The following is an 18385-nucleotide window of genomic DNA, read 5'->3' on the forward strand; positions in this document are numbered from 1 at the left end:
GAATCAGGGCCTCTTTTCCTACATTTTGCTCCTCTCTGATGAGGTAGCAAAAACCTGGTGACTAATTCCCTTTAAAGCATTATTTTAATGCTATTTCAATGGACTATTACTTTAAATATCTGCCAAGGTATTTTGTTTATTACATGTTTATTTTACTCAAATGTGGTAAAAAGTTGAGAAGGAAAAGGGGGGTGGGTATAACAACACCACCAAGTATAAATAACTTTCAGCGTACTTTTTAACAGGGAACGTACATTGTCTATACAGGGTAAAACTGAAGTTCCACACAAATATACGAGAAGTATATTTTCATATGACGCAGTCCTGTCTATGGGTCCATAAGTAGTAACGGAGCTAATTTACTCTGGACTTTGATATCCCTTTTCCTAGACATACTGGAGAATAGAGAATATAATAGTGCAGATATATTAAGCATACAGCTGTGTTCTACAAATGTCCTCCCAAAAAGCAATGATTTCTGCTGTGTTTCAGAGCCTCACCCTGAGGCATTCTCTGTTATCCAGACTGGACTATCACCAAACTTATCACATTACTAATGGAAGATAACTGTACAGCTGCAAAAACATCTGTTCCCCTGATGAGGTCTACAGATGCCTGCAGTGGTAAATATGGTATTTAAAAGAACAGGAGGCGAATGTGTGAATTATTGTACCCAGCGCAAGACCAAAGATTTTACTCTACTGTATAAATGGAAGCACAAAAATGCTGTTTGATTACTTTTTTTTTTAAATTAAATGTTAGACTACAACACAGTGAAGTGGATGAAATACATATTAAAAATGCCACCTTTTTATAAGTAAATACATTACTAGAGGTGCTATTGACATCCATTTTTCACCAGATGTCAGCAACAACCCATCCAATCCACACAGACAAATAAATCAAACCATAGCTGTCCATAAATTATGTTATGGGTAATAATGAGAAATTACACAGGGAAAAAATAATTGAACAAGCTTACGAAAATGTATTTAATACTTTGAACATAAGCCTTTGTTGGTGATGACAGCTTCAAGACACCTCCTGTATGAATAAACTAGTCACCTGCATTGCTCAGGTGTGATTTTAGTACATTCTTCCACACAAACACTCTTCAAATCCTGCAGGTTGTTTTGGAACCTTCTATGAACGTTGAGATTTAGTTCCTTCCATAAATTTTCTTTTGGATTCAGGTCAGGTGATTTGCTAGGCCATTCTATCATCTTTCTTTATTTTCTCTGAAACTAATTGAGAGTTCCCTTGGCTGTGTGTTTGGGATGATTGTCTTGCTGAAATGTCCTCCCTCATTTCATCTTCATCATCCTGGTGAAAAAAAAAAAATTGCATCACAATATAATGTTTCCAGCTCCAAACTTCGCTGTTGGTATGGTATTTTGGGGGTGATATGCAGTGCCTTTTGGCCTCCTAACATGGTGTGTATTATGGCAGCCAAAAAACTAAATTTTGGTCCCATCTGACAAGACTATATTTTCCCGGTATGTTACAGGCTTGTTTAAATGGTGTTAAGCAAACTTTAAATACACTTGAACATGCTTTTTATTCAGCAATAGAGTCTTGCATGGTGAGTGTGCATACAGTCCATGGAGGTTGCTTATTATTTTCTTTGAAACAATCGTACCTGCTGATTCCAGGTGTTTCTGTAGCTTTTCACAGGTGGTTCTTGGCTCTTGGACAACTCTTCTGATAATTCTTTTCACTCCTGTGTGAAAACTTGCAAGGAACAACTTGTTATGGCCAGTTTATAGTCAAATGATGTTTTTCCACTTCTGGATTATGACAGTGCTCATTGGGACTTTCATTAATTTAGAAATTCTTCTGTAAACAATTCCATCAGTGTGTTTTGCAACAATAAGGGTTGCGAAGATCTTGAGACAGCTCACTGGTTTTACTATGAGATGTTGTTTGTGTGGCACCTTGGTAATGAGACACCTTTTTATAGGCCATCAGTTGAACTGGCTGATATTATTTTTCACTAGGTGGCAGGATTGCATTCTAATTACTGATAGATTTCAGCTGGTGTCATGACTTTCCATGGCTTTTTGCACCTCTCTTCATGAGTTCAATACTTTTCCCTGTGTCAGCTCCCATTATTACATATCAATAATGTTATGGACATCTATGGTTTCATTTCTTTGCTAGTGTGGATTGGATGTGTTGTTACCGACATCTGGTGAGAAATTCATGTCATTAACACCTTTGGAAATATATTTACATAGAAAATTGATGACACATTCTATACTTATTTGACCCATTATAATATGATACCAAGGTTAGCAATCAAAGAGGGTAAAAAAAACCCTTTATTAGGCTATGTGCGCACGCTGCAGATTTACCGTGGATTTTCCCGTGGATTTGCCGTGGATTTGCTGCAGAAAATGTTTGTAACATTTCTGCAGTCATTCCCCAGAAACCTATGGGTATAAAAAAATGCTGTGCGCACACTGCGGTTTTTTATACCTGCAGATTTACCCGGGGAATCTCTGCTGCAGAATTAATGTGCATGTCACTTCTTTTTTGCCATAGATAATAGTAAAAATCCGCAGGGACCAACCTGCGGAAAAAATGCGGCAAATCCACACAAAAACCGCGGCAAAACCGCATGCAAATTTCGTTGCGGTTTTGGTGCGTTTTTTTTTACCACAGGTGCCGGATTCTTTCAAAGGGTCCGGGTTTTTCCTTAAGAAAAAGTCAATTTCTAGTGCGCACATGGGCTTAAACAGTCATGACTAGTTTTCCTACAAAGGACATGAGTGGCTACAAATGAAAATATGGTCTATCAAAGTGTTTTTTGGTAACAGTGTGCAAAGTTGGAACCTTGTTCTATGATATTAATACCCCATAGTACATGGGTGGTCAAAAATTTGCAACTTTTCTATCCCAGTTTTCTGGTGTGCAAAGGGCTTGATGAATAGCCCCCCATTAGGTTTACGTGCAATTTTATGGAAAACCAAACATAGCATACAGTGAATTCAGTTGTCAGTATACAGACTGTGCTGCAGTGGTTGTAGATACAGTTTGCATTAAAAGCAGATTGAAAGATGCACAACAGCATATGGAGCATTATTCTGTCTCTTCCTGGTAGCAATGAATCCAACCGCTCTAATTATCAGTCCCTTAGATAACTGTATGATTTTACTCACTCTACCGGCTTCCACAGATAGTGTTAACTCAGCCCAACGATGACTTGTAGGAAGACAAGGAGAAACGCTGTAGTTTTCTTCTAGAATCTTGTATTAAGTACAAAGTAAAGGCAGGTGAAAAGGAATAATCTGTACAGGGTTGCAGATATGTCTCTTCAGTAATGATTCCTCTAGACTAAACTGAAGGAGAAGGGAGGAGCTTTCTATACAGAAGCCACCTAAGGGAGGTACATAGGGACAAACTTCATACAGTCTAATCTACCTAGTAACAGTAAGGAATTTCCTGATAGGAGGAAAAATATGCAATGCAAGAATTATATACAACAGGTTGTTCCCATTCATGGGACACAACAAGCATAACCATCTGATTGCATTTTTAGAATATTCCAGTAAGATATGGACAGATATCGTGAGCTGGTTATCAATGATGTGTTTCCTTAGTCTCCAAACTTGTACGGTTGTCAAATTACAAATGTGTAACCAATTATATAGTAAGGGGGACAAGCGAGGAACAGTCAGTGTGCAGTGTAGGATTATCACTATACGAGTATGTGAACGCTTACACTGCATTATTTTGCTCAGTTTTTTAACACCGTATTTGTAAGCGAAAACCAGAAATAAGTGAAAAATACAGAAGTGGTGCCCGTATTTCTATTATACTTTTCATTTGATTATTTCATTTTTGATTTTCGCTGCAAATACTGAGGTAAAATGCTGACCAAAAAACTGCCGAGTGAATGCAGCAGGGTAGGTTCAGATGTTTTAGGGGAGGACGAGGCAGTTGTAGTCATGGTTGAGGCTTGGCTACGGCGCAGCCTGGTGTTAACTCTTTTCCCCAATCGCCTTTCCAATACAATAAAATGATATTAACACTTTCTCTAGGTAGGACACAAACACAGACACTTTCACAGGTTTCTTCAACCTTTCATCTTTACTGGCAAACTTTACACATGAATCTTCATCACACTTCCAGTGGCCACACTTTTGACCCCGAGGGGTTGCTGTTAGCAACAGGATTTTGCTGATTTTTTCCGGCTGATCGCTTCTCTGGTACTCGGGCTTCCAGTAGAGCCCCCGAGCCCCTCATCCTCTCCCTTGGCTTCATTTTACATGGCAGAACCAAAAAGTCCTTCTGGTCACCTCTCGTTCCACCCACAGGGATTTAGCACGGAGCTGTGAAGGGGCCCTCTGTGACAGCACTCCTCTGCCTGGTTGTTCGGTTCCTGCTCCCGCTTTGGAAGAAATAAAATATTATATTAGAGGCCCCAGCGTCCTTATCTGTACAGCTGCGGCTACATGCAGCTAGCCGCCATTCCGTCTCCTTCAGCCTCTTTCCGGCCCCTCCTCTATCAGTGCGGGGTTTTGGCCTTCGCGCCTCTGCTACTCGAGAAGACGCTCGAGCGGGAACTTTTCGCGCCAAAGATGGCGACTTCTGATATTTTTCAGCCGGATACCTCCGGCGGTCACAAGGCGCACCTCTACCCAACGGCAGAGAGGTTCGAATCCTGTTCGTGACGCCAAGTTGTCGCGGGCGGAGGAGGGGACGCAGCGCTCTCCCACTGCTCGGGTCCGGCTGCCGCTGCGGCTGCTGCGGCCTGCCGCTGCTCGGTGGCTCGAGCGATGGGCCGGATTCCGGGGACTCGAGCGGCGCTCCTCGCCCGTGAGTGAAAAGGGGAATTGGTGTTTTGGAATAGTTTATTGTCCGTGACGCCACCCACGGTTGTGGTGATTAAGTGGACACCACCGCTGCTCTTTCTGGGGAGCCCGGGAGTGATGGTACGGAGCAGCCAGTTGTTGATTTGCCCCCCCGTGGGTAGGGGTTGTGGTGCTCCCAGGGCCCGGTGATGGGATTGGAATGGTGGACAGGCGGGTCTGGGGCCTGTGGAGGTGCAGGGGCGCAGGGGCAGCGCTGTGCCGCACGGAACGGAGGTACTCACTCAGCCAGTAAACACGACACAGTTCTCGGTAAACAAACGGCTGGTTGGACGGGTCCCTCGGACGGTTCACGGTGCTGATGTTCCCTGCAGTTAGCGGTGACGGTCTCTTCCCTGCACCTATATAAGTCTCTTTGGTAGCGATGGGTCCCCACCGGTTACCCACTCCTCGGCTTCAAGCTGGGCCGAAGGAGCCCTACTTGCCCGCAGGCGCTGGCCCTGGGAAACTGGTGCCCTGGCGGTGGCGGTGTCTCCCCTTCACGGTCGGGCTGTTGCCTTCAATCGGGACTTGGTTGTTAGGAGACAGACGTCCCCTTCACTGACGGATTTGCCAAATTATGGCGACTCCTAGCCTTGCCGGGATCCGAAAGGCCCCTGCCCTGGTGCTGACTGTTCTTCGTATACTGCCCCGGTACCGCCGGGTCACCACCCATCCGCGGTCCTTCCAGCAACCTCCGAGCAGTCCCCCTGCAGACTATCACCGCCGTCTGCTGACCTTGCTGTCTCAGTCCGAGGCACACACCCGGACCAACTTCAGGCTTTACTACTGTCACTTTTCTGTCACTTCAGCTTCTCTCCTTTGCTCCTCTACTACTTCACTTCCTTCTACTTTCACCTCCTTAACTCAACTCTGTTCTTGCTTATCACTCAAGCTCTGCCTGAGCTCAACTCCACTCTAGCCCTCAGCTAGACTTCAACTTCAACTCCTTCCACTTCCTCCTCCAAACTCTATCTGCCTGGTTCTCCCGCCTCCAGGGCTGTGAACTCCTCGGTGGGCGGAGCCAACAGCCTGGCCCACCCCCTGGTGTGGACATCAGCCCCTGGAGGAAGGCTACAAGGATTTTAGGTTAGCTTGGTGTACCTGCAGGGAATGTGGGGTGCGTGTGGTGTTGTGACCTGTGACTCCTGGCTTGCCCAGGGCGTCACACGATCATAGTTCGCCGATGGTTGCCATGGTACCACATGTTTATGTGATTAATCTTGTTGCTATCATGATGTAGTTCCTGTTACAGTCAACAGAGCACAGCAAACACAGCATTTCTGATGATCAGAGTTGTGCAGCTCTGGTCAATAGAAATAAACCAGAGATCATACTGCTGATTCTTATAGTCCCCTAGGGGACTAGTAAAATAAAATAAAAAAGTAGAAAAAAGGTTTAAAAAAACAAAAAAACTAAAAGTTAAAATCACGCCCCATTGAAAATTAAAGGGTTAAAAAAATAAAAATATATACATGTTTGGTATTGGCAAGTTCTGAAATGCCCGATCTATAAAAATATAAAATCAATTAACCTGATCGGTAAGCGGCATAGCGGGCAAAAAATTCCAAGCGCCAAAATCACGTGTTTTGGTCATTTCAAATTTTGGGCAAAATGCAATAACAGGTGATCACAACGTAGCATCTATGCAAAAATGGTACCACTAAATACATCGGCACAGGACGCAAAAAATAAGCCATGACGTGGCCATAGATCCCGAAAAATGAGAACACTAGGGGTCGCGGAGAATGGCTGAAAAAGTGCACCACTGTTTTTGGACAAGTTTCTAAATTTTTTTAACCCCTTAGATAAAAGTAAACCTATACATGTTTGGTATCTACGAACTCATAACGACCTGAGGCATCACATCGATACATCAGTTTTTCCATATAGTGAACATGATGAATAAAATACCCACAAAACAATCGTGCAATCGTGCTTTTTTGCAATTTTTTCGCACTTGGAAAAATAAAAACATTACGGGTCTCAGAAGAAGGGGAGCAAAAAACAAAACCGAAAAATGGAAAATCACCCGGGGGTGAAGGGGTTAAATGAGATGTTATTATGACAGCAATGTTACTATTTTTTTATACATAAATGTAGCTATATTTTCATATGAGCTCATATTATGTGCGCTTTTGGTAAACGATTCCTGTCATTTGCCTTTGATGCCAACTGTTACTTATTCTTATGAAATCATCCTTCTCAGTACAAAGTTTTCATGTTACGCTGATCAGTTTCATTAAATGTTTCACTCTTCTGGAATGTTTTTATTTTAGGAAGAGTCAGATACAATCTTCTGCTTGGTCTACAATCTCAGTAGTAATTAGGAACGCTCTACTACCAGCTGCTCAAATGGAAAACTACATTAAAAAGTCATCTGTAACACTAATATTATTTCTATTATGTAAGTCTCTGTCACAATCTTTTTTAAAAAGTTAAAATGACTGTCTTTTTTTAAAACTTTTTGTTCATAAATCATTAGTACATGCAAAAATAGGAAGCTGCCATGAAGCTCTCTGTGTCCTAGGGATGCGGTGAGTGACAGCTCAACCGCCCAAAAGATTGAAGAGGATTACAGGGGTGTACTGAACTGTCAATATTCTTTATAGGATCGTCCAACAGTCCAGTCATGGGCTGGACCACTGGGATTTCTCCAGATGTCATCTTTAAGAGTGATTGTCTGGCTATTTAGTTGTCTGGCACTGGTCAGACCACTGTTAAGCTGGGTTCACACTAAGCGACAGCGACAACGACGTCGCTGTTACGTCACCATTTTCTGTGACGTAACAGCGACCTTGTAAGTCGCTGTTATGATCGCTGCTTAGCTGTCAAACACAGCGATGTGTAACCCGATGTGTACTGCAGCTACATGTCACAGTGCAGAGAGCAGGGAGCCGCGCACACTGCTTAGCGCTGGCTCCTTGCTCTCCTTGCTACAGTATACATCGGGTTAATTACCCGATGTGTACTGCAGCCACATGTGCACAGAGCAGGAGCCGGCGCTGGCAGCAAGAGCGGAGGCTGGTAACGAAGGTCTTCCCTTGGTTACCCGATGTTTACGCTGGTTACAGCTTACCGCAGCTGTCAGACGCCGGCTCCTGCTCCCTGCTCGCTTCATTTCGTCGCTCTCTCGCTGTCACACACAGCGATGTGTGTGTCACAGCGGGAGAGTGACGACCAAAAAATGAAGCTGGACATTCAGCAACGACCGGCGACCTCACAGCAGGGGCCAGGTCGTTGCTGGATGTCACACACAGCGACAGCGACGGGACGTCGCTGCAACGTCACAGAAAATGGTGACGTAGCAGCAACGTCGTTGTCGCTGTGTGTGACACCAGCTTTAGTTGTAGCTTTGCTCTGCGGAGTGTGTGCCTCATGGTATTCTATTCTGATCTCTTGCTGACTGACCTTGGACTATTTGTTTGTCTAGCCCCTTTGCATCTATTTGGACTGTTTTGATCTGACCACAGACTGTAAAGTATTTAATCTTTTGTCTTGCCCCTTAAGGCCCAGTCACACACAACGACTTACCAGCGATCCCGACAACGATGCGACCTGATAGGGATCGCTGGTAAGTTGCTGGGAGGTCGCTGGTGAGATGTCACACAGTCAGACCTTACCAACGACTCAGTAACGATACAGGTCGCAGTAGCGACCTGTATAATGATCTCTGCTGTCATTGGGACCCTGTCACACAGTGTCAAACACAGCGATGTGTCCTGCCCAGCAGGACATCGCCTTTGAAGAAAATGGTCAAGGACATTCAGCAATGACTAGCGATCTCACAGCAGGGGCCAGGTCATTGGTGGATGTCACACACAGCGACATCGCTAGCAACATCGCTGTTGCGTCACAAAACCCGTGACTCAGCAGCAATGTCGCTATCGATGTCACTTAGTGACACGTGGCCTTTAGGCTTTGACGTACACTCTCAGTATTTGACTTTTTGACTCTTCTAAGGTGTGTAGAGAAAAAGAAGTTTTCAGCACACAAAACACACAGGACCTTTTAAACAGAGTAAAGATGGACGCCTGTCAAGAAATCCAAGGTGTCCACTTGGCAAGAGCCACAATAATTGAAGAAAAACAGCATCCCAGTTCAGGTGAGAATAACAAAAAATGTCTTTATTCTGCCATAGATGCAACCTTTCGGGCTCTTATAGGTCTTTTTCAAGAATTAAAAGACCTATAATAGGTGAAAATATATATATATATATATATATATATATATATATATATATATATATATTAATTATATATAAATATATATTCTTTAATTTTTTTATTTTGTTTTTCTCACCTGAATTTGGATGCTGAATTTCTTCAATTATTATTGACTCCTGTCTCACGGCTTGCCAGCTACCCAGTACGACTGACCTTATAAATATTTAAATATTTTCACCAGTTGAATTCTATTATACGCTTTTCAGTCATATAGGGAATCTAACTTAAATGATTCTGAAATTGGCTAAAGAGCACCATAATCTTGAATTGTCAAAGTCCCAGTTGTAGGGTCAGTTGTCTAGTTTGATGAAGGCTTCTCATAACCCTTTGCTGACGGCCGTGGCTGTGATGTCGGTACTTTTTTGACGTGTAGTTTGTCTCTCCCAAACCCATAGTGACCCTACCTTATGAATTTTAAGGAGAGAAAAAATAGTTTGGGGCATTCTAAAAAAAAGCTATTTTTTAGCCTTCAACCTCTGTCTTAAGTGGATGAGTTAGAGTGGGTGGGAATAATCATGTCCCTACTGTGAGGGGACCCTCAAACCTGGGCATTTTCTTTGCCCTTACAAGCCCAAGAATAGCTTTCTGTCAACGCCTTCTCTGACACCTCAGGGTTAATTTATGAAAAATATGACAGGGCCCAGGTTATGAAAGATAAGGACCCAGGTCGCTGAAAAATATGATCCTGACACAGGGGAGCCACACCGTTGAGGGCTATAGTACCAAGTTCAAGCAATGGGGCCACTGAAGTTCAGTGGAATGATACGGCTCTCAGATGCCAATGTTGGGCAGAGCAAAGTGTTGTAATGCGCAGGGGCAGGGAAAGCTCAAAGACCGCCCATGCAGGCACACTACAATACTTTGATCTGCCCTCAGCAGGTCAGAGAGAAGTGCTCGTGTGCAAGAGCACAATGGAACACACTGTGTGGATGACGTAGGATGAGTCATCCACACGAAGCAGGGAATGAAGACGGCAATCACAATAAGACAGAAGGTGCAAGACTGAGACCAGAGACGCCCATCGGACCAGACCACCCCACAGGTGAGTATAATAAAAGCTGTTTTTTTATGTTATACTGATCGGCCTGGGCACTTATATACAGCATTCTAAAATACTGTATGTAAGAGCTTACTGGTGGTGGCCGCAGTTTATAGGGAACAAATCTGGTGACAAATTCCCTTTAAGGACTTTCCAACTTGCCGTCAAGCAAGCAAGCCATTGGGAAAACGCCTACGTCTGGGTGATTGTCGAGGAGGTCACCCATACTTCTAGGTTCCCCTTTTTTTCCTCTGACAAAGTACTAGTAAGACAAAGTGGATCTATTTTTCAAGAACCAGGTGTTAACAGCTCTGGTTTTCATTGACTGGAGATCTGCCCCTAACTTTATTGATGCGGGACTGGTTCTGAAATTAGGATTAGGCACAGTTAATTTGGAACACGTTTTCGTCATTGACAAGACACTGTTGGTTTAACTTGATGACATTTTATTTTTTTCGCCTGATTCAGAATCTCACCATGAACATGTCCATTCTGTATTACAAAAGTTGATAGAGAATTCTTTGCTTGCTAAATTAGAGAAATTTATTTTTTCTGTTCAAGAAATTTCGTTCTTGGGGTTCATTGAATCGGCTGAAGGGATTGTTACATACACGCTTCCCAGCACTTGGCATGCGCCTACAAGGGTTAATTTATCTCCCCTCACTCAGTCCAGCACACAACCTCTGTTATAGGCTATAAAGTAAATAGAATAAATTAGGGTGGACACAACTTCTGAGTCAAGATACCGGTGAGCGGATAATGTAATCCCCAATGACAATGTAGAGCGAATTACCCTCTTAGTTCATAATTTTCATTTGTTCTTTAATTGTGCACATGCATAACACAATCATAGTTGCAAGAAGAAGGCAACATGGTGTATTTTGATATTTCGACCTCAACTGGTCTTGTTCACAAAGTCGCTTAAATGTGAATAGTTTCTGCTGGCACTGAGTACTTCTTTGTTTGTGTGAAGGAGGACTTTATGCTGATCTAACAGTGGATGGCGATCTTGTGTAAAGTTTCCTTACTCACTGTATTGTAAAAAAGTATTTTGTACTTCCTGTTTTTTCTCTTCCTTGTGCAGTGCTTAATGACTGTGCATATTTACCTCATGTTCTGAGAAGTAAAAGCTTCTTATCCCATGTAATCTGCTCTGTGAAGTTTCTTCTGCAACTGGGAAGCTAGAAGCTGTGCAACAGTCTTCTACATTTTAAGTTATTTCCATTTCTCAATAATCTTCTCCTTACACTGTGGAGATACTGCATGTGATCTAAGCTATTAACCACTCTGTTTTTTTGTGCTACATTTGTTTTAGCATTTATAATATAAGGGTATTAGCTTTTACATGAACAACAATTGACTTATTTAAAAATGATTGCCTGTAAAATGACACCCACTAAAATATGAATCCGTTTGACAATAAGATAAGGTAGCAATCATCATTATTTTCATCATATTATGTACATATCTGTGTAAGTTATGTTTTTATTATATTTTGTTGTATATACACTTACATGGAGTTCACTTTTTCTTCTGGTCCTTGGACTTGCCCTTGTACAGTGCCTTGTCTTGTATTTTTCACCCATCCAACAACACCAAGTTTCCTTCCTTCAGCTTCTGTGTACTAAACCAAGTGACATAAATGTAAAGTTAATATAGTATAAAATGTGTATTGATTATAGATTTCTTTAGCACATGAAAATAAGAGGTACTGCTTGATCCCCTGTTAATTTATCGATCAGATATATCAACCTTTCCGTTCCCATGCACATTAAGCTCATTGCTTCAGAGCCTGTAATATATAGCATAATATACACACCGAGTAAAGCGGGCTTTATACGCTGCGACATCGCTAGCGATGTTGCGAGCAATAGCACCCACGTCGGTGGCACGTCAAGGGGTAATCGCTGCCGTAGCGAACAATATCGCTACGGCAGCATCACACGCATTTACCTGTTAGCCGACGTCGCTGTGGCCGCCGAACAAGCTCTCCTTTAAGGGGAAGGTTCATTCGGCAGCACAGCGGCGTCACTAAGCGGCCGCCCAATAGAAGCGGAGGGGCGGAGATGAGCGGCCGGAACATCACGCCCACCTCCTTCCTTCCTCATTGCCGGCGGCCGCAGGTACAATGCTGTTCCTTGTTTCTGCGGTGTCACACATAGCGATGTGTGCTACCGCATTAACGACAAACAATCTGCGTTCCAAACGAGGAACGATTTTATAAAAATGAACGACGTGTACACGACGAATGATTTGACACCTTTTTGCAATCGTTACTGATCGCAAAAAGGTGTCACACACAACGACATCGCTAATGAGGCCGGATGTGCGTCAACAACACCGTGACCCCGACGATATCTTGTTAGCGATATCGTTGTGTGTAAATGGGCCTTTAGGCTCCCAGCGTATAAGATAAACATATTTCTTAGGCTCATTCACCTAAATGTCCTCTTAGATTATCATTGTCCAGTATACAGTACAGACCAAAAGTTTGGACACACCTTCTCATTCAAAGAGTCTTTTTTAGTTCAGGACTCTGAAAATTGTAGATTCACATTGAAGGCATCAAAACTATGAATTAAAACATGTGGAATAAAATACTTAAAAAAGTGTGAAACAACTGAAAATATGTCTTATATTCTAGGTTCTTCAAAGTAGCTACCTTTTGCTTTCATTACTACTTTGCACATGTGGCGCCATGGACTAGTCAGGGGCCACAGGTAACAACACCCCCCCACCCCCACCCCTAGCAGGTCACAGCAGTCATCTCCAGTGAGACCTGATTTCCTCCCTCGGGTTCAGACAGACACACCAGGTGGGCGGACTCAGGCAGATGGACATGCCCACCTGGGAGTATAGCTGGTCTGAGGCAGGAAACAAGACAGACAAGTCCAGGCAGAGGAAGGGAGAAGAGGTGTGCAGAGTGGCAGAAGCACACGGGGGCCTAGGTTGGAGCCTAGGGCCCTCGTGTAGCCAGTCAGGCAGACGGTAGTGGCCATCTGCGGGAGCCGGGAAGACAATCTTGGTGGAACCGTAGGTAGCCGGGGTTGGGCGGTGGCCCACCAGTACCGAACCGGGTAGCCAGCTGGAAACCGGAGCACAGGATGAGCGTACAAGAAGGTGCAGGAAAGGACTTACACTACCAAACTGGGGTCAGGGGAAAAACACCACAGCCGCCTGTGGGACCCGTCCATCCTGCCGTTTGTTTTACCAGAGACTCGGTGTACGTTACTGGCTGAGTGAGTACCACCATGCCGCCTGGCACTGCGCTGCCCCGCGACCCTGCACTCGGCCAGGCCCCGCAACCCACCTTCCGACCTCCACCACTGGGCCCCGGGACCACCAAACCCCCCCTACCCACGGAGGGGAGAAAACATCTCAGCTGCTCCCTGTCAACGCTCCCGGGATCCCCGTACAGAGCAGCGGTGGTGTCCCAACCTCACCACAAACCGTGGGTGGCGTCACGGACAATATCCCTAAACCAAACCACCCCTTTCACTCACGGGCGAGGAGCGCCGCTCGAGTCCCCGGGATCCGGCCCCCCGCTCGAGCCACCGACCGAGCGAGCAGCAGCAGCCGGACCCGAGCAGTGGGTGAGCACAGCGCCCTCCCCGCCCGCGACACACACTCTTGACATTCTCTTGATGAACTTCAAGAGGTGTCACCGGAAATGGTTTTCCAACAGTCTTGAAGGAGTTCCCAGAGATGCTTAGCACTTGTTTGCCCTGACCAGGTCATCTGGCGTAGCACCCCATCACTCTCCTTCTTAGTCAACTAGCCCTTACACAGCATGGAGGTGTGTTTGGGGTCATTATCCTGTTGAAAAATAAATCATGGTCTAACTAAACACAAACTGGATGGAATAGCATGCCGCTGCAAGATGCTGTAGTAGCCATGCTGGTTCAGTGTGCCTTCAGTTTTGAATACATCCCTAAGGCTATGTGCGCACTAGGCCGTTTTACCCGCGAATTTACCCGCGGATTTGCTGCAGAAATTTCTTGAGAAATGTCTGCAATCTTTGTGCAGACATTTCCCAGCAAATCCTATGAGAAAAAAAAATAGCTGTGCGCACGCTGCGGATTTTTCTCAAGAAATTTCCTTGAGAAGATTTTCTTGAGAAAATTTCTTGAGAAAATGAGCATGTCAATTCTTTTCCGCAGGTACCTGCGGAATTCTGCAGTACAGCCTACAAAATCCGCAGGGAACAACCTGCGGGAAAATCGCGCCAAATTCGTGGCTAATCCGCGGCAAATCCGCATGAGGATTTGGTGCGGATTTTTTCCGGAGGTCCGGAAATCTTCCACTCCCAGAAGTTTCTCAAGAAATTTGCTTGAGAAACTTCACATTTCTAATGCGCACAAAGCCTAAGGCTATGTGCGCACTAGAAAAGTGATTTTTCTCAAGAAAATTTCTTGAGAAACTTCTGGGAGTTGAAGATTTCCGCACCTGCGGAAAAATCCACGGGAAAAACGCATGCGGATTTGCCGCGGATTTACCGCAGGTTGGTCCCTGCGGTTTTGCAATAAATAATATAGATAATCGATAGATAGATAATGGATAGAGGGAGAGATGGATAGATGAATATATAGATAGATAGATAGATGAGAAAGACCTATATAATGTCCCACCTCCCTGCATTTTCTAAGCTGGCACCCTTTAGTGACTTTCATGTGGCACTAAAGGGTGCTTAGCCTTGTATTTAGCCATAAAATAAATAAATAATAAAAAAAAAAACGACGTGAGGTCCCCCCATCTTTTGTAGCCAGCTAGGGTAAAGGAGACGGCTGCAGCCTGCAAACCACAGCTGGCAGCTTCACCTTGGCTGGTAATCCAAAACAGAGGGCACCCCACGCTGTTATTTTAAATTAAATAAATAATTTAAAACAAAAAACGTGGGGTCTCCCCCAAATTGCATCACCAGCCGAGGTAAAGCGGAGAGCTGTGGTCTAGTATTCTCAGACTAGGGAAGTCCACTGTTATTGGACACTCCTCAGCCTAAAAATAGCAGGCCGCAGCCGCCCCAGAAGTGGCGCATCCATTAGACGTGCCAATCCTCGCCCTTCGCCCCAACTCATCCCGTTGCCCTTGTGCGTTGGCAAACAGGGTAATATATGGGGTTGATGCCAGATGTGTAATGTCACCTGGCATCAAGCCCTGGGGTTGGTGAGGTCAGGCGTCTATCAGTTACCCGACATCACCAACCCAGTCAGTAAGAAATAAAAAATAGACAACAAAAAAAGTTTTATTTGAAAAAACACTCCCCAAAACATTCCCTCTTTCACCAATTTATTGAAAAGAACAATCAATTCCACGTCCGGCGTAATCCAATAAGGGGGGGGGTCCCACGGCGATCCATACCATAGTCGCTGTCCCAGTCAATGAAGAACAGAATGTTCCCCATTGGCTGGGAGAGCAATGCAGTGACCTGAGCTAACATCAATAGCCCAGGTCACTGCATGAAATGCTGAGCGCTGCTGCCAGGAGGATAGATGAGATCATTACCTGCTGTGATCATCTCCTGTACTGCTGACGTCAGCGCTGTGACTGACTTCTATGCCCGCTGCGTTGTCAGAAGTATCGCGAGAGCCTGTGACGTCACCGCTAGTGACAGTCTCGGGCCGCTCGCGAGACGGGCATAGACAGCAGTGACCGCGGTGATGTCAGGAGGCAGGAGATCGTCACAGCAGGTAACGATCTCACCTCCTGACAGCAGCGATCGTCATCCCCGTGGCTGTCAGCACTGCAGGGTGTCAGTGTCTGCCTGCGCTGCTGCGTGACAGGCTGCTGACACTGCGGGCAGACACTGACACCCTGCAGTGCAGTGTCAGTGTCTGACTGTGTCAGTGTCTGCCTGCGCTGCAGCGTGACAAGCTGCTGATACTGCGGGAAGACACTGACACACAGCAGTGCAGGCAGCCGCGAGGCTGGAGTGGGATACAGACTGCACGGGCACCTGGAGGTCACACGGAAGTGCTTCTGTGCGGCGTCCAGGCAGTGTGACGTGTGTGTTTACTCTGCTCCGCTTCCTCTTCCTGGCATAATGACATCGCTTCCTGCAAAACCGCAGGCAGCGATGAGCATTATCGCAGGTAAATCGCGGCTATACCGGGTGTATACCGCACATCATTTGCTACCTGTGGTATACCCCCGGAATTTCGCGATTACATTACAGTGAATGGAGTGAAATTCCGGGGGTATTCAGCAGGTACCTGCGGAAAATAATGGACATGCTCATTTTCTCAAGAAATTTTCTCAAGAAATTCTTCTCAAGGAAATTTCTTGAGAAAAATCCGCAGTGTGCGCACAGCTATTTTTTTTCACATAGGATTTGCTGGGAAATGTCTGCACAAAGATTGCAGACATTTCTCAAGAAATTTCCGCGGCAAATCCGCGGGTAAATCCGCGGGTAAAACGCACTAGTGCGCACATAGCCTAACAGTTTCACCAGAAAAGCACCCCACATCATCACACCTCCTCGTCCACGCTTCACGGTGGGAACCAGCCATGTAGAGTCCATCCGTTCACCTTTTCTACAAAGACTCGATGGTAGGATCCAAAGATCTCAAATTTGGACTCATCAGACCAAATCACAGATTTCCACTGGTCTAATGTCCATTCCTTGTGTTCTTTAGCCTAAACAAGTCTCTTCTGCTTGTTGCCTGTCCTTAGCAGTGGTTTCCTAGCAGCTATTTTACCATGAAGGCCTGCTGCACAAAGTCTCCTCTTAACAGTTGTTCTAGAGATGAGAAGGTTTGTCCAAACTTTTGTTATATATATATATATATATATATATATATATATATATATATATATATATATATTGTATGTGTTTGTGTTGTGGAGCAGTAATTAGTAGTAGCAGTAATATTGTGAAGGCCTAGGCTATGAATTGTTTGTCCAGCATAATAATAAGATAATCTGTCCTTTGAATGCTTTATGTATTGCTTCTCCATATATACCTAATTGAAATATTAATGGAATGTATAACCAAATCAAATTAAGCTTAGGGCTAAGCAGAATAAGTTTTAGTTCATGAATAAAGCTGGTGTCACACTAAGCGACAGCGACAACGACGTCGCTGTTACGTCACCATTTTCGGTGACGTAACAGCGACCTTGTAAGTCGCTGTTATGATCGCTGCTTAGCTGTCAAACACAGCAGAAGCAGCGATCATAACGTCGCTGTGCTACATGTGCAGAGAGCAGGGAGCCGCGCTTAGCGCTGGCTCCTTGCTCTCCTTGCTACAGTATACATCGGGTTAATTACCCGATGCGTACTGCAGCCACATGTGCACAGTGCAGGAGCCGGCGTCTGGCAGCAAGAGCGGAGGCCGGTAACGAAGGTAAATATCTTCCCTTGGTTACCCGACGGTAAAGGTCTTCCCTTGGTTACCCGATGTTTACGCTGGTTACAGCTTACCGCAGCTGCCAGACGCCGGCTCCTGCTCCCTCTGCTCGCTTCATTTCGTCGCTCTCTCGCTGTCACACACAGCGATGTGTGTGTCACAGCGGGAGAGTGACGACCAAAAAATGAAGCTGGACATTCAGCAACGACCGGCGACCTCACAGCAGGGGCCAGGTCGTTGCTGGATGTCACACACAGCGACAGCGACGGGACGTCGCTGCAACGTCACAGAAAATGGTGACATAGCAGCAACGTCGTTGTCGTCGTCGTTATGTGTGACACCAGCTTAAGTAACTGAAATTCATGAATGGAAGAGATACTTATCTGTGGTTTCAGATAGGTAACTAGCATTCTTCTATTCATAGAAGATAGCTTATCTGTAGTTTCAAATAAGTAACTGACATTGTTCTACTCATTGACTCTTATCTATGTCTAAACACACTTGAATGTTTTACTAACAAATGTTGCTAAGACTGTTCAACAAGGAATGAACTATGCCCGGCTAGCTGGTTGGTTAATAGATAACGTGGATGTATTGAGTAAGCTCTATATATATGCTATGTTTTGAATACAAGGGTCAGAAAAGCATTGAGCTTCTCCCGGATAGAGACACGTCTCTGTGTGGTCATTTTTCCTGTTTCATATACATCTGCGCAGTTCTGATTTGGAACCCTCCTCCGACACCCTGAGAGAGACCTCCTGGAGGTCTCCCCCAACAATATTACTCATAATAGCAACAGCAATCCTATTAAACGTCCAATTCCTTTATGACACTTTGTAATCAAAATAGTTGTCCCCTCGGATCAATCCCTTTAATGCCAATGGATTTAAAAAAATATGAATCATCCTCTGGATCACCCTCT

General features: G+C 44.8%; 1 protein-coding gene across 1 annotated transcript in view; it reads right to left on the reverse strand.

Moving 5' to 3' along the window:
* ACYP2 (acylphosphatase 2) overlaps positions 1-18385 on the reverse strand; it is a 245041-nt gene that overhangs the window by 216056 nt on the left and 10600 nt on the right. The window contains exon 3 of the mRNA XM_075339343.1: positions 11633-11742. Coding sequence (XP_075195458.1) covers positions 11633-11742 — 110 coding nt within the window. The remainder of the gene's footprint in view (positions 1-11632; positions 11743-18385) is intronic.

This window comes from Anomaloglossus baeobatrachus, chromosome 3 (genome assembly GCF_048569485.1).
Source record: "Anomaloglossus baeobatrachus isolate aAnoBae1 chromosome 3, aAnoBae1.hap1, whole genome shotgun sequence".
Lineage (NCBI taxonomy): Eukaryota > Metazoa > Chordata > Amphibia > Anura > Aromobatidae > Anomaloglossus > Anomaloglossus baeobatrachus.